At 44.9% G+C, this 16,418-nt stretch overlaps 1 protein-coding gene across 5 annotated transcripts in view; it reads right to left on the bottom strand.

Annotated features, from left to right (window-relative positions):
• KDF1 (keratinocyte differentiation factor 1) overlaps nucleotides 1-16,418 on the bottom strand; it is a 119,320-nt gene that overhangs the window by 16,625 nt on the left and 86,277 nt on the right. For all 5 annotated transcript variants that reach the window (XM_085647706.1, XM_085647707.1, XM_085647709.1 and 2 more), the window contains one exon: nucleotides 8,415-9,535. In XM_085647706.1, the coding sequence (XP_085503832.1) occupies nucleotides 8,415-9,525 (1,111 nt within the window). In that variant the 5' untranslated portion in view covers nucleotides 9,526-9,535. The remainder of the gene's footprint in view (nucleotides 1-8,414; nucleotides 9,536-16,418) is intronic.

Below are 16,418 nucleotides of genomic sequence, written 5' to 3'. Positions count from 1 at the left end.
GGAAGCTAGCGCCTTTTTTCTACACATGGCCTAGCTGTGTCCAATGATGCGCACGTTTTAGGACAATGGTGAGGTGAAATTGGAAAAGGGCCCCCAGACGGTGTCTACTGGGCATAATTAAGAAGCCCTAGAGGGGGCCATTCGCTGGAAGTTCTTGCAGCTTGCGCTGTTCGTTGCCAAGCAGGACATAGCCATGGGGTGGTTGGGGAGGAGATCCCCCTTCAGTGTCACTATGGAGCAGGGATATAGTAGATTGGGACTTAGCAGGGGAGACTCACATCAGGAAGGTTAGGAAAGAGGATAGAGTAAGGGAAGACTTCGAGACCTGGCTGGCGATACTGGAGGAACTCCACGAAGCAGAGGAGGGCACCCAGGATGTAGCCATGTGGGTACAGACCGAGGATGCGAGTACACAATACACAAATGCAGCTGTGGGGGTCAACGGTACGGCTACAGAGAAACTGCTGCAGTGGTGAGGTGATGTGGAAGATAGAGTTGGGATAAAGGTGGCAGTAGGTAGTTCTCTGGTAAATCCATGAACTGAGGAAAAGGATTGGTTATATGTGTTCTTTGAGATGGGGTGGCATGACTCTCCTGTGGCAAATGAGGTGCTAAAAATTATTATTGTAAATATTGTGAAGTTGTTGACTTTGAAGCTGGCTTGTTGTTGTATATCGGTGAAAATAATTAAATTAATTTAAAGAAAAAAAATATATATTTTTTTTTTCTTTCTCTTACGGGTTTCCCAGTATACCTCTACAATGCCATCACTGGAAAAGAAGCATTGATCTTATTGAGAAGCAAGCTGGAGACAGACCCTTATGTTTGTTTTGGGCAAGACATTGACAAAATCCCTATGCACTAATATTTAAAGCAGCCAGAATAAGTTTGCTTGGGTGACGATCACACTTTCTTTGGCTTTCATATCAAGATCTCCCTCCGTGCCCTTGAGACAGTCACTATTTGGAACAACAAGGAAGTATCAAGAGAGAACATTTAGCAAAAATCGATTCCTAGTATACCGACACAACCGGATACACAAGGCAGCAAAAAGCTCCCAGGCAATGGTTTTCTTTGACACCAATGCTTCCTGTGTTGAGTTTTGTCTCTGAATAATACTACCCACTACTCTGTCAAATTTATACCATGTTCTGCATGGGGCAGAATGCACTGGCATCCAAGTTGTCTTACAATAAGCAACTGGAGGCTGCCATGCAAACATCAGACAAAGTGTGCGAGAACAGTGACCCTGCCCTTGGGTGCGGCCGGAGATGATGGAACATGAGGGCCACCTGAACATAGGAAAGGGGACACGGACAGTCTGCAAATCTCCATACTCAAAGAAGGGGAGCAGGCCCTTAAAGGGGCAACTAATGAAGAAGTTCATAATAAGGATATTGACAAATGCATGAGTGGGGTGGTGCCCCCGGATCAAAATCTGTAACAGTACACATTGGCACAGGTCTGCCATAAATTGGGTGGGAAGCAGGTTCTTCCCAGATAGTAAGGGCACCTCTTGCAGGATCACGATGTGTGCCCTCATGAAACAAGGGAACAGTGACCTGAGCTGGGTTAGAAGCAGTCACTGATGAAAGCACTAGTGTCAGCATAAACTAGAAGGAAATACTACTGGCATATGGCACACACGTTCATAAGGACAGAGAAGCTACAGATCGGAGGACGGAATAACACCCCAGTTTCGAGCCGAGAAGAGGAAGAAACAATAGAACTGTTAGAAAGTGAGAGTCCCCTCCCACCCCAAACTGATTTCATGAGGACTAGTAAACAAATTCGGAGCTAGCAGGGAGAGAGACCTCCTGGAACAGGAGCAGGCAAAAAAGAAAGCACACAGTAGAACTGCGACCCAAATAAAGAGATGAAACAAACAATAGCCACTCCAAGCTCCATGGTGGCCGAGGTAGTGACAAAGAGCCTCATGCACCATTTTTACATAAAAGCAGATCTACGTTATGCAACAGTAGACATTAAACAAAGTCTGAAAAGAATTAGGAAAGCCATTAGTGATCCTGACAACATAGTTAACACGTTGTAGGTAACAATGGAGTAGAGGACTTCAGACCAGGAAGAGATCTGAGCACAAACTCGGATACTGCGGAAAACAGAATACAATCCTGTAAGAAGAATAGGATCTTGAAAACAGGCCACTCAGAAATAATATTCTCATCTGAGGCACAGTCAAGGACACAGAGGGTAAAGACATTAAGAAATATGTACCTTATTTAGGTGAACTGATTTTAGAAACCTTAGAATTTAATCAGCAGCCCCTTGCTAAAAAAGTCTTCATTTAATTTCTAAATGGAGCCTAGTCATTGACTCATCTAGGTGTCTGGATACCCACCCTCCAGCATCAGTAATAAAGGCAGTACACTTCCCCTGTTTGGGGAAGTTCGGCATGCTACAACCAAGAGGCATCCAAAGGGTTCGCACTTTGCTTCTTGTAATTAATACTGAGAGCTGCACTTGAGGATAAAAAATAAACACCATCAGACATCCACGCCAGCATTTGCAGAATCTCTTTTTTCAATGTTAGCACCATTTAACCATATAACTTCTCACTTTGCTATGATCATTCCGTTATTGCTTCCTTAAAGCACAGGCTAAAGCCTCGGGGAGAGGATGTAGCCTAACTGCTAGGGCGGTTCTAAACTGGGGAAGCGGGTTCAAGTCTCTGCAATAACGCTCAACATCCTGCGATTCTGAGCAAATCACAATCTCCCCGTGCCTTCAAAAAATATATGCGTCCTTGTGTGATGCAACTGGTGCTCGTGTAAAGCGCTCTGATACCTTCAGGTCAAGTTTGCACTATATAAAACTAAGAAAGAAAAAAAAAAGCTCTTAAAGTTACTAGTATATGCGTCCAGCCATTACTTTATGCTTTGCAACCCCAGCACTGATCAGCTGACTTTGCTGTAGGAGTGGTCTAGAGGGAGCCATGCAGTAGATAGACTGGTCACGTGATGCTAGAGTCTTATCAGAAGTACATAATAAATGAGTATCTTTGCATACAAATTATACTGACAACCATCGACAGTCTTGCTTTCTCGAATTGCAGGATGTCTCAAAATAAACCTCAATATTTTTTAAATCCGGTATGAAAACTGAGCTTTACTTAAAATTTCTGATTGTTGCCTCTCCTCTTTGAACTGGCTCTCCCCTTCTCTTACGTCCCCTGCATACCTCCTCTGAGCATAACCTTCTCAAAGGCCTTAATCTCTACGATTGCATTTCTGAAAAGTGCCCACAACTCCTATGAAAAATCACAACCTTTCCTTTGTTGAAAGTCCTAACCCTGCAACATACCAATATGTAATCTCTTCAAACGCATCTACTACCCCCATCAACCATGCTATAAACTCCCATAACCCCCTACTAATGATCACGCCTAACTCATATTAATGTAATCACAAAGAAACTAGAATGAATGCATGGAATGGTTTGCTGAGCACACAAGAATAATTCCAATAAACTAACCCTTGGTTCTGGAGCAGCGTGCGGCCCAGCGTAAAGTGTTTAACGCCTCTTCAGGGGTAGTAAGTGCTGTATAAATGCAATCATGATGAATTGCTACATAAAGCTCAGGGATTCCCTCATGAAGTAGGGGGACTCAAAACTGGTTATGTCTACCAAATTAGATAAACTCAACACAGGTGGGGAGGAAATCAGTGGCGATATCGAATGACAGTAAGAAATGGCTAAAGGAGATGGGATTAGGGACTTGTAGCAATTTAGACAACCGCTGGCCACGGACATGTTCCATTATCCAGAGAGGCATCACTCTTACACAACACTAGACCACTTGTTGAAGATCAAAAGAATACGCCAAATTATAGTGGTGGTGGGACACAGCCATATAATGACCGCAGAAGAAGGTCCGCTCAGGGGGTGTGAGAGGGAGACCCCCCCATTATGGAGGAAACACTGGAGGCACTTCAGTAGGACCTGGGACACATTAAGGGGGGGGGCTAACACTGTGGGAAACAATGCAGGCATTGGTGAAAGGGCAGATTATAACAGAGTTCCAGACAAACCTGAATCATAAATCATTGTGGAACATCTGCAACCGGAATGGTTGGCTGCAGAAGCCAAAGATAACACCACCTTATCATAGAGGGAATGGTGGAGAGTCCTGGCTTTGGAGACTGATAACGCTTCCTAAACCACCTAAACATCAATTGTCACACAGAAGGCAACAAGGCACTCAGTCCGTTGGTGGCTAAATTAAGAGCAGAACAAGCTAGATCTTTTCACAACGGCTGATGGATGCTATGATCAGAGAGGCTTCTATGACCCCGAACTTCACAGAAGCATACATTACTTTGATAAGCATGCCTGGAAAGGACCCAGTTCAGTACCGGTTAAACAGGTCTACTTCTTCCCTAAATCTTGATGCCAAGCTACTCGATAAAACACTGGCATCCAGACTGGCACATACTTATCAGATCTGATATACTTGACCGGTTCGGTTTCATTTTAGTTGGAGACACGCAAAAACAATTCTCCACATATTGGACATGGGCTGCATCACTAGGCCATTTTGTTTGCTGCCCCGCTGCTCTGGGACTGATGAGCAGAATCTCAGAGCTTGGAGAGACTGTCAACTGGAGCCATCTGGCATGATGGGCCCGATCTCTCTCGCCTCCTGCTAACACTGAGATCGCACTGCTGTAAAGAACTCCTGGGACCCTGCAGAGAGACTGCAGATGGCTCTTCAGACCTGGAAGTCTGTCAGTGAAAGACAGACATTCCTTTTCCAATCCCTCCCACCCCTATCCAGCAGGACGATATATTGCAGAGGGACATAACGACTTATTTGGGGGGGTAAACAACCTAGATTACCTCACTCCATGTTCATGATGTCCAGAGACAGGGGAGCCTTCGAATGTCCCAACCTTTTAGAATATTACAGAGTAGCACACCTATATTACATCTCTGAATGGGTTGGTCGCGAAAGTGACAAACACTGGTTTCATATGGACCAGGGAGTGGCCTGCTGCCCCCTCTGGGACTTGGCCTGGCTCCCTTCGCATCCTTGACCACGTAGTGCCTATCTAACCAACCCCCATTTGAACGGTGCGAGAGATCTGGGACAAGACATCGCTTCAGAGGGGTCCACTACCTTCGTCTAACATCCAGATAGCTCGCAATCCAGAGTTCAATCAGGTGCAGGACCCCCATGCGTTTCTTAGTTAGACTGCAGGGGAATGCTGGACGCTAAGAGATCCATTTCATGGGTGGCACTATCAAGCCCTTTGAATAATGCAAGACAGACTTCAATCTCTCTGAATCGATGCAGCTTCAGTATTATCAACTGCACCAATGGGCACAATACCCCCAATCATCAAGGGGCAACCCGGGACTATACTCCCTTCTAAGGGCCTGATCTCTAACGCATACTGAGTAGTTCAACACTACACACACAACAACATGACCACAACACACACACACAACCACAACAACACAGACAACCACCGATCAAACTAGTTGGCAGAATAGCACCTCGTTCAAACAGTGGGAGACTGTGGTGTGACATCCCCAAAGACATACAGAAGCATCCCCCAACAGGAGACGGCCTATAAGTTTATGGGTCAGTGTACACACTAGACCGCCTTTACACTATTTGTTCTTCTACATCTCCCCTTCGTTGGTGATGCAGAGAGGAGACTTCCGTCACATTTGGTGGTCTTGTTCCCTTATAACTACGTACTGGAAGTAGTTTGGGGCATAATCAGGGTGCTGTGCGGTACCCAATTCCTCCTATCTATACCACTGTTATACTGGGTACCTGGCCCCTCTCATTGGAAGCTATGACTCACACAGACTGGAGATTTATTAGTCTTATGCTAAATGCTGCATAGCAGCTCATAGCGCTAGCCTGAAAGAAAACCGTGGCACCCCCTGCCGCACTGTGGTTCCAATGTCTCTGGCATGTGATGGAACAACTCACACAACCTAGCACACACTGCTGCCAAGTTCTTGCATATTTGGTGACTCTTAACCATCTTCAATTAACCTGCCTTACCCCAACCCAAAAAAAAAACGTAATGCACTGCAGCTTTCTGATTGAACACCCCTTTCCACTAGGGAAACTCATTTAGTGCTAAGCACTTGGGCTTTACCCCGGCTTCCCCCCCTTAAGAACGAGTGCTTAATCCATACACACATATGCCACTGCTGTAGTACGGGCGATCCAAGAGGCGAATACCTACTTGATGCTGCTGACCTTAGTTCTCAATTTGTTTTGTTAGTTTCTGACATATATAGTAAAAAAAAAAAAAAAAAAAAAAAAAAAAAAAAAAGGTTCAACCTTGGGTTGGATGCCTCACACCTTTGTTTCTGCGTATCGCTGTAAAGTGTCCTCCAGACATTGTTGCATAGAATTGTCTTGCACTGCTATGCTTGGGGTACAATTGTGTCTTATTACATGTCTTGTTTTGTATTTTGTTAAACTTTTAATAAAAGGACTTCAAGTAAGAATAAAATATGTTCCGTCACTGTAGTACATGATCTCTCAAACATTTAAATAGGAAGCCTTATTAGAAGCTGTCAAGACACTCTGGTCCTCTGCCTTTCTAGGTACAAAACTGTTCCAGCCATACCTAGTTCCTTAGAACCAGGTGTCGGCATACCTGTAGTTCAAGACAACCTATTTCTAAAGGGTAATTACTATGAAACTGTGTGCCCATAACACTACTTCCCCGTTACGGACTTACTTTAATTGTTCTACCTCTCTCTAAAACAGTGTGATGTCTAATTCAAGAGAGATTTTGATATAATTGCTGTTTATTTGTCTCGGGCTAACTGAACTCTCCAGGGACCCAAAATAATTTCATATATCCCATCGCACTTCTGTAATGGGCTACATTGGAGCAAAATGTCTGTCCAAGCATTACTGATCTAAGTCAAAGGTAAGGGTCAGTACCAAAGCAGCAGACACTCAATGCTGGCATTGTCTGTTGATTACAAAACCATGACAACGTTAATCCTTCTGAGGGTGGTGAGTGCCAATTAAATAGTTAATCCACTTTGCTGTAGGATCAATGGATTCAACTTTACAGCAGCTCTTGGTTCCCTGTACTCACTCCTGAGTTATTGTACTACAGTCACAGCAAGAGCTTAGTGTAGAACGAAGTGGAGGATACCACCAATGGCATTCTCGCTGCCCTCTCAAATAGCTCTGTTGCCACATCCTTGGAGAACAAGCAGGTAAGACCACTTTATTTTGGTGTTGTAGAGGAAGGGGCTCAGGTCATGGGAATTATCGCACACCTCTGCCTCTTTAAATGAATGAGTCACAGGAGAGGTGAAAGCGGGAAGAGCCACCGCCCATGCAAGATATCTATTTTTTTTTTTTAACCATAGCCTCTGTCATCCCAATGCCAAACTCCAAAGGCTGAGGGAGTTAGTAGAAATATATTCCAGACACTGAAACATTAATGCGGAAAAAAAAAACTTCAGAAATTTAATTCCAATACCATATGGTATCATGAACATGTCAGAATTCAAACGTACTATCTGGTCTAAGGTCCTGTGCTGATTCAATCAAGTTGTCAACAATCTCCATAACATCAGAATACTTACGTTTATCTGTGGACTATGGCACAAAATGGAGCCACAACCTACGACCCACCACTCTTTCCTTCAGTTTCATGCTCTTTCTAGCCCTGCTTCAGAGCATACTAGGCTTCCTTTGCTTTTCCACCTCAGAGCATGAATCCTCATTCACCTTTCCACCATGAACCAAACACTCCTTTTCAGCCCCTGAATAGCTGATTAAAGAACTCCCCTTGCCTGTTTTTCTGAAAGCCATCATTATCTATTCCTCTTCTGTATCCGAACATGGACCCCTTTGACAACATCTCAGCGTAGCATTCGTCAGCTCACAGCACCCTAATCCAGCTCAGAAGGTGCATCTTGCTCTCAGGAGTCATCACTATCTCACCATCTTCTGTACACATAAGAATGCATGGCTTCAAGCCAACTTCAAAGCAGGCCTGCTCTACCATGTCCACAACCATGAGAAAGCATGCCCATATTCCCCATGCGAGAGCAGACCTCTCCTGCGCATCCTCCATATCCCAAACATGTTGCCCACTCAACTTCGAACTTTAAGGCAGACACCCCATTTTCTCTCCATCTGGATCACCAACGTCCACCCCTTGCAAATCTCAAATCGAACCTTACGTACTTTACTCTTCAAATCTGTGAATGTGGCTTTCCCCTCACAAAGAGACCAGCTCTACTTTGCTTGCCCAGTCCCAGATTGAATTTACCTCCTCCTGATACAGAGCACACTGTTATACAACTACAGCCCCAGGACATGCTTCTACTTCATACTACATAACTATAACAGTATATCCAAACCTTTGTTCACACTATCATTGTACAACACATACCATCTTGGCTAAGGATGGTGGATTCCACGACCATCGTCTCATTGCCACTGTCTGGCTGGATTCCTCGACTGCTCTCATTCTTGTGGTTATGTGACATTGCTGTTAGGCTTCTGGTGATGGGTGGCCGGGTTCGGCTCTTGCGAGTGCTAATGCGGATGATTCCTCGCACAAGTCGGCACTCCGCATCCTGCTCATCCAGATTATAGTCCTGTGTGATGCTACTGATCAGGTCTGAAATCTTGTTGGTCTTCTCCAGAAAGACAGTGTCAGATGTGCACTTGGCTAGCTCATCTATTTGGTGTAGGCTGAAGAGCTCTGTCAGTTTCTTGAAGATCAGGACGTCAATCTCTGTACTGGACATGGACCATGTCTGTTCAGTGTCCAGGTCAAGCTCATGGAACGAGTAGTACTCTCCAGACCCACGGTGACTAACTGAAAGGCCTGAATTTTCTATGCTGTCCCTCTTGTCCGTTTCCTTCACTGAGTCCTTGCAGCAGGAATCATCATCTGGCTGAGGCTGGACAGGATTCCGATTGGGGTACACTGGAATGCCTTTAAATTTCACATCAGGATAACTGAAGCTGCCCCCGGCGTGGCAGGTCTTCCCCTGGCCTCCATTTCTCTCTTTGGGAGAGGCATCATTTGGGCTACTGGTTGTAGTGTAACCGTTAGGCTCTCCACCCTTGATTTTTGATTCAGTGATCACTTCCTGGCGCAGACATGGCAGGTAACAGTCTGTTTGCTTACGCAAACGGTGCCCACATGTTAGTATGTAACATATTACGTCCCTGTACAAGCTCCAGGCCCTAGAGAGGCTGGGACAGCAGTGATCCTCCTCAGGTTGTTGTTCCGCAGTACCTGAAACTAAGGCAATGGGCTCGGTGCCACTGGAGTCCCTGGAATCAGTCCGGCGAGATCGCTGCACTCGAGTGTTTGGAACTTTGGACTTTCTGTTCTGCACCAGATCAGGGGTAGTCTCCCCAAAGACCTCCAAGCTGATGTCGCTGGCTCTAAAAGGGTAGCTCCGCCTAGAGGCCACAATCCTCCCAGGCTGGTGCATCCAGGGACTGCTGCTGCTTTCTGGGAGGTTGTGAGTGCTTGCTGCTTGCATGGCTCACCAACTAGAAGAAAAAAAACATTAAAGTGAAGACTGGGAAAGGATGATTCTGTCGAGACACAATTAGTTCTATGTTAAAACAGTGATTCACTATGGACTAAGCTCCTTCAAACTTTCTCTGACATTACTTCTAAAAGAAACACCAAATGCATCATATTAAGTAGTAGGTCCTAGCATCTAATTCGTTTTTATTCTCAAAACAAATAGGTAAAACAATCAAGTAAAGACTGTATAGTGCGCATGTGATCACATGGTGACAAAGGAGAAGACAACAGAAAAACATTCATACAAACAAATATGCACTCCACTATGGAACAACAACAAAAAAAGACTTGATCTAGTATCTGGAAAACATAGCATTTTAATACGATTATGTAGGCTCTAGTCTGCTTGCACGGATGACAATGGCGTTTGACCTTGAAAGGAGGTTCAAAAGTCGTCATTAGGACAAACTATTTTATGAGCATATATGGGCTGAAGAGAAAAAAAGGTTTAAAAAGGAGATTGTGTACAGAAAATGAGATGCAAGTGAAGCACGTGAGCCACACCTATTCTCATGTAGAAATATAGACGCCAAACCTAGTTAGCACAAAGGAAAAATACATAAGTGAAAAGGCCAGGATTTCATTATGAATAAAACCTCATTAACATTTAAATCATAAATTATGGTCACTCGCATCAGACGGATTCGGAGAGGCCGCTGTGGTGACCCATGCACGCATACGCCCTCACTGTGGATCAGAACTAGAAGCCGTTGAATGCCCCCTACTTGTGGGAAGGGTCCAAGAAAACTTGCTTTCGCATTAGAGGGGTTACGAGGACACCTAGCCGCTGCCCCTGCAAAGCCACAAGTATCACTCATTGAAGGGAACTCAGGGCAATTGAGAGGCTCTCTCGGAGACTCCGCTCGTGCACTCCCTGCTGGTGTAGAACTGTTCGAAGGGCTTGAAGACCTTCGGCAACCTGTCCCCCCCCCAGACAGCACTTCGGCACTAAAACACTTGACTTTTCTAAGAGTTGATCTGGGGATCTGATGACTCCGCTTGCTAGTGGGGCCTAACCGGAATTTCAAATATCGTGAATGGGGAATAACTACTACCACCAACGAGAGGGAAATTGGACCCCGGGACCAGACAACGGAAACGTTAGAGGCCCTGACCTGAGGGGGCTCTGTGTATGGTTTGTGTATGCCGTATTTCACTCTATCCAGTTAAATACGGTCTTATGACAAAAGAAGTATTTATATACAAACAATAATTTAATGCTGCTGTTTAATGGACTTTCAGTTGTGAGCCTGTGTTCACTGGCCAATATCTACCTCCCCGCAACAAGCCCTAGACTGCCCGACCCACGCTGCCACTGACAGTCAAGTTCTGACGGGTACTTGTCCCACTTGCTCTGGGTCCATAGAAGGTCAGGCACATTGACATCAGAAGTAAAAGGCCTTAACTCCCAAGGTTGGGCCCAGTAGCTCTTACTTGCTCTTGGCCCTCTGAATGGGGTTCTGACCATACCTGAATAAAAAGAAGAAAGTAGCATGTGAAAACAGAGCAGTGGAGGGACAAGTAATGCATCAATGCTCCAATGAAGGGGCAAACACAAAAATAGGAAGGAATGTCCACGCACAATAACGAATTAGAAGCAAGCTAATGAGTAACACTGAAGTCAACCAGTGGTAAGCAATGTGCTGGCTCTCGGCCCACTGTAAGCTAGAAATAGGTCTTGCAACAGATAAAGCATGCAGTCTTGCAGGCAAGACCTAAAAAGGGGTTTCTGGGTGCTTCAAGGAGGGTAAGCCTTCACTTCAATTTGTAGGCACAAGTATAAATGGACTCCTTAAATACAATTTAATAGTATTTTGAAAGAGTCCGCTTCAAGAATATGTGTGGGTACATCGTAAGATTGCATTTTGGGAGCAAAGGTACACAAAATACTTGTGTTTTCATTTTACTGTGAAGATTAAGGCATTATTCGGACCAGTGGTCCTCAAGCTCTGTCTTGGCTTTAGCAATGGGTGAGGCATTCTACAATCCAGCTAGAGCCTGTGCACAAAACGAGAAGCTTGGAAAACTCAATGGTTCCAGGAAAAGCATTTTCGGTTTTATTATGTTCCCAGGAGGAGTTGGGAAAACTTCTGTAGGGGTGAGTACTGGGGAGTACTTGAAGGTCGGGAGTGAAGTATGAAAAGTCAGATAGTACTAGCAGTACCCACTCCATTTAAGGCAGCTCCATAAATGTTGTGTCCAAATGGTTACATGTTCATGAACATTGATTCACCAAAATACTGAGGGTAGAAAAGGTGACATAGTACATCCTTTGACCTACATGACATCACACAAAGTGCCTTCATATGAGCTTAGACCCGGAATCTTCCCAGGTAGTGGTCACATAATTGTAACCCTGACGACATTACAATAAATGACAGCTGAAAATCTATAATAACTACATGATTAATATAACAGGCGAATGCCAACTTTAGATACCACGTATATAATGGTGTGGACATGAACTTTGGAAGTTGTGGTGTAATATCAGTCCTAGATTGCAGTGAGTAAGTGAAGGTCTCTAGGGGGGACTGAGGGGTGTTCTCCCCCTTAAATGTTTTTGAAAAAGTGTGTTCAAATAGTGCATTTAAAGTACAATTTTCACATACGTTTACTAAAAAGTCATAGGCTCTTAGGGAGCTCATTATTTATTCAAGTCCTTCCATGGTGTGGCAAGCCAATGAAGCACAATTCTCCTCAAGAGTAAACCTAATTTTTTCCATAAAGTGCTATTTGTGCCTCCATATGGGAAGAAGCAATGGCAAAGTCAACAGGTATTGCCTATGCAAGTAATACTTGCTTCCAGTGGTGCATAGTAGTTGGCGTAGAGTGCATTGGTTTTAAGTAATGTGGTGTTGAGTGCACTGGCATAAAGTGAAGTGGTTTAGAGTAGAATGGAGTGGCGCAGAGTGGAGCAGGGTTATACAAGTGCACTGGCATAGAGTGTAGTGGCGTAGAATGAAGTGGCACAGAGTGGAGTGGTGCAGTGTAGAGTGGAGACATGCATGGTACAATGCCGTGGCATAAAGTCGTGGAGTATAGTGCAATGACGTAGAGTGGCATAGAGTGCACTGGCACAGAGTGGAGTAGAGTGGTCAAACAAACTAGACAGCTAAGGACCGATATACCGCACTACCAGTGATTTCCCTTATACATGTCATATCATTGCCCACCTCCACAGGTTGGCTGCCAAACAACCTAACATTGGAGATTATATACTGAATAAAAGGCAACTATATCAGACCCACTTCAAAAGTTTTTTAAAAAAAATTTTAAACGAAGCCCCAATAGTCAGAATTTAGAAGTCTTTCCAACCGATGTCATTTAAATAGATTCTTAATTATTAATTTCTTCACATAAAAACAGGCAACGTGTTCCGCTCATCCGAGAGCTTCATCAGGGCTCTAATTAACTTCCAGATTCAGGTTCTAACAAGTGCTCCTTCGGCGGGACCAGGACCATTATTCACAGTGCCCACAATGGATTCTCTAATCAGCATTCAGGGGGGCAGTCAACCACACGTGAAAATAGTATGATTCACCAGCCCACACAACCTGTCCTGCTGGTCCTGACGAGAAAGCCACGGAGAAGAGCTCAGTGAATGCTGTTTAAAGCATCCATTGTGGGCAATGTGAAGAATGGTCCTGGTCCCACCAGAAGAGCACTTGTTCCAACCTGAATCCGGAAGTTGATTAGAGCCCTGATATAGCTCTTGTTGGCTGGTTTTATATGAAGAAATCATACAAAGAATCTATTTAAATAACAGAGTAGATTGGCGTAGAGTGCAATGACAGAGTAGATTGTTTCAGAGTAGAGTGAAGTGGCATAGAGTGGAATGGTGCAGGGTATAGCGCAGTGGCATAAAGTAGTGGCGTAGAGTGCAGTGTTGCAGAATAGAGTGGTATAGAGTGGAGTGGCCTAGACTTGGGTGGTGTAGAATGCAGTGGCGAAGAAAGCAGTGGTACATAGTAGAGTGGGGTAGAGTGCCCTGGCAGAGTAGTGAGGCATAAAATGAAGTGGGATGGAGTACAGTGGTGCACTATAAATTAGAGAGGCGTAGAGTGTAATGGCGTTGAGTGTAATGGCTTAGTGTGTACTGGCAGAGTGCAGTAAAGTGGTGTAGAGAAGAGTGGTGCAAAGTGCAGAGGCAAATAGTGCAGTGGAGCAAAGTGCAGTGGCAAAGAGTGCAGTGGAGCAGAGTTCAGTGGCAGAGATTGCAGTGTTGCACGGTAGGCTGTCATAGGACACAGCAGTGCAGAGTAGAATAGAGGCGTAGATTACAGTGGTTCAGAGTAGAATTGAGCGGTGGACAGTACAGCCGTGCACAGTAGAATACAGTGGCATACAGTACAGCGGTGCAGAGTAGAATAGAGTGGCATACAGTACAGCGGTACAAAGAAAAATAGAGAGATACAGTACAGTGGTGCAGAGTAGAACAGAGTGACAAATAGCAGAGGGGTAGAGTACAGTGGTGCAGAGTACAATGGCGTGGCATAGAGTGCAGTTGGGTAAAGTGTTGCAGAGTATAGCGGCATAGAGTTCAGTGGCATACAGTGCATTGGTGCAGAGTAAAGCGGCGCAGAGTAAAGCGGCGCAGAGTAAAGCGGCGCAGAGTAAAGCGGCGCAGAGTAAAGCGGCGCAGAGTAAAGCGGCGCAGAGTAAAGCGGCGCAGAGTAAAGCGGCGCAGAGTAAAGCGGCGCAGAGTAAAGCGGCGCAGAGTAAAGCGGCGCAGAGTAAAGCGGCGCAGAGTAAAGCGGCGCAGAGTAAAGCGGCGCAGAGTAAAGCGGCGCAGAGTAGAGTACAGTGGTGCAGAGTGGAGTACCATTGAGTAGATTAAAGAGGTGAAGAATGGATTGACAGAGTGCACCGGTGCAGAGAGGAGGGGCGTAGATGTGATGTGGCACAGAGCAACGTGAAGCGGAGCCGCGCAGAGTGGCATGGCATGGAGCAGTGCAGAGTGGAGCGCCCCAGTGTAGAGTGGAGCGCCACAGAGTGGAGTGGCGCGGCGCGGAGTGGAGTGCAGTGGTGCAGAGTAGAATGGCGCAGAGTGGCACAGACTGGAGTAGCGCAGAGTGGCATAGAGTAGCACAGAGTGGCACGGAGAGGAGCACAGTGGAGTGGTGTAGAGTAGTGTGGGGTACAATGCACTGGCATAGAGTGGAGTAGAGCAGAGAGGCGTGGAGTGGTGCAGAGTAAAGTGCAGTGATGCAGTATGGAGTAGAGTGTCAGTGTGGAGTGGTGCAGAGTAGACTGCAGTAGTGTGGAGAGTGAGTAGAGTGGGGTAAGTGAAGTGTGCATGATGTGGAAGCATGCTGCTATTACAGACAACACATTTCTAAATGAAATAAACGTATCCTGTGCAGACATGCAGTTTTACTGATAAACGTATACGGCACACAAACTATAATGTGTGGAAATACCATCACCTAGCGTATTGATTTGTTTTGAGCGTATTAAAATTCTTGTTTCCACTACACTTCAGAATTACCTAAAACGTGCTTTATTTGTGCTTTTATAATTCTGATGTATTCAAAAATATCTGCAATGTTCATTGACAGACATTTACATTTTGTTGTGAGCTAGAAAAACATTGCACAGCCTTCCTCAAGCACACACGCAGTAACCAGCATGATTGTCACATAAATCCTCTTACTTTGAAGTCAGAGAATGAAAAGTAAACACCAAGCTCCCTGGAAGACAGACTGACATTTGACCTCTATCTCTGAATGCACAGCAAATGTGACAAAATAAGAGAACAAGATTGAAAGGTCTGTTTACAGAAATCTAGTACGGATACTGATACAGTATAAAGATTTGGGCAACGGAAGGGACAAACTCTAGCTAGACAGCCTAAAACTAATAGAGCCGGCAAGCAGAAAGCAAGCAAATGTGAGTTACATACCACCAAGCCAATAGTAAGCAATAGACAGAATGCATTCCCAGGGAAGCTTTCCGAATGTCTCCATGGTGTTAGCAAACCAGACAGCTGCGCTGTCTGGCAGGCTATGACATAGAAATGACTTCCATCCTGTCTGCGCCAGCTGTTTGGCAGTGGGGTACCCCCATGCCAACATTCCACACAATATGTCAGTGCCAGATGTTTGCCAGCCATTAATGCTCTCCATCAAAAATTAACTCTAGTATGTCAGTTAGCATTCTGTCAAGGTTGCCCCCTCTCATATGCCACAACTGTCCTCTTTTATGCCACAAATTCCCACAACGTGCTAGCCACAACATTTTGCCACAACGAAGAGAACTCCACAAAGTATGCCAGAACACGCTTTATCCACGGGTGTGCCATATGTCAAGAAATTACTTCTGCTGGTATCAATATTTTAAAATGGGCACCTGTTTTAACAATTGCCTGCACATCTAGCAGCACCGGTATTTTGCAATAGGTGACTCTAGAAGCCAAGAATTACCTACAGTTTGCCAGGGCCAACTGTAATGGTGTAAGCATAAGACTGCATTCTTAATCAGGGTCACTTACATTCAGTCAGTGACACACTCATTCTCACTCACTTGTAATCACTCATTCATTGTTACTCCCTCGCACTCACTTATCTGATTTACTTTCTCACTCATACTCCCTCACTCTCATTCACTTTAAATTATTCACTCATACGCTAATTTAGTCTTACTCAATCACACTCATTCAAATTCACTTGCCTTCAACTTTTACACTCTTATTCTTACTCGGACGAACTTATTTGTAATTCAATCACTGTCACTATCACTCACTGAAGCCAACGCTCCTTCTTCATCATTCATTCTCACTCGCCTACTTGTAATCACCCTTACTCATGCTCACTCAGAATCAATTATTCTCACTGATGTTCAACC

This window comes from Triturus cristatus, chromosome 3_2 (genome assembly GCF_964204655.1).
Source record: "Triturus cristatus chromosome 3_2, aTriCri1.1, whole genome shotgun sequence".
Taxonomy (NCBI): domain Eukaryota; kingdom Metazoa; phylum Chordata; class Amphibia; order Caudata; family Salamandridae; genus Triturus; species Triturus cristatus.
Note: the sequence above shows the minus strand (reverse complement) of the source record. Positions and strands in the feature narration are given on the sequence as shown.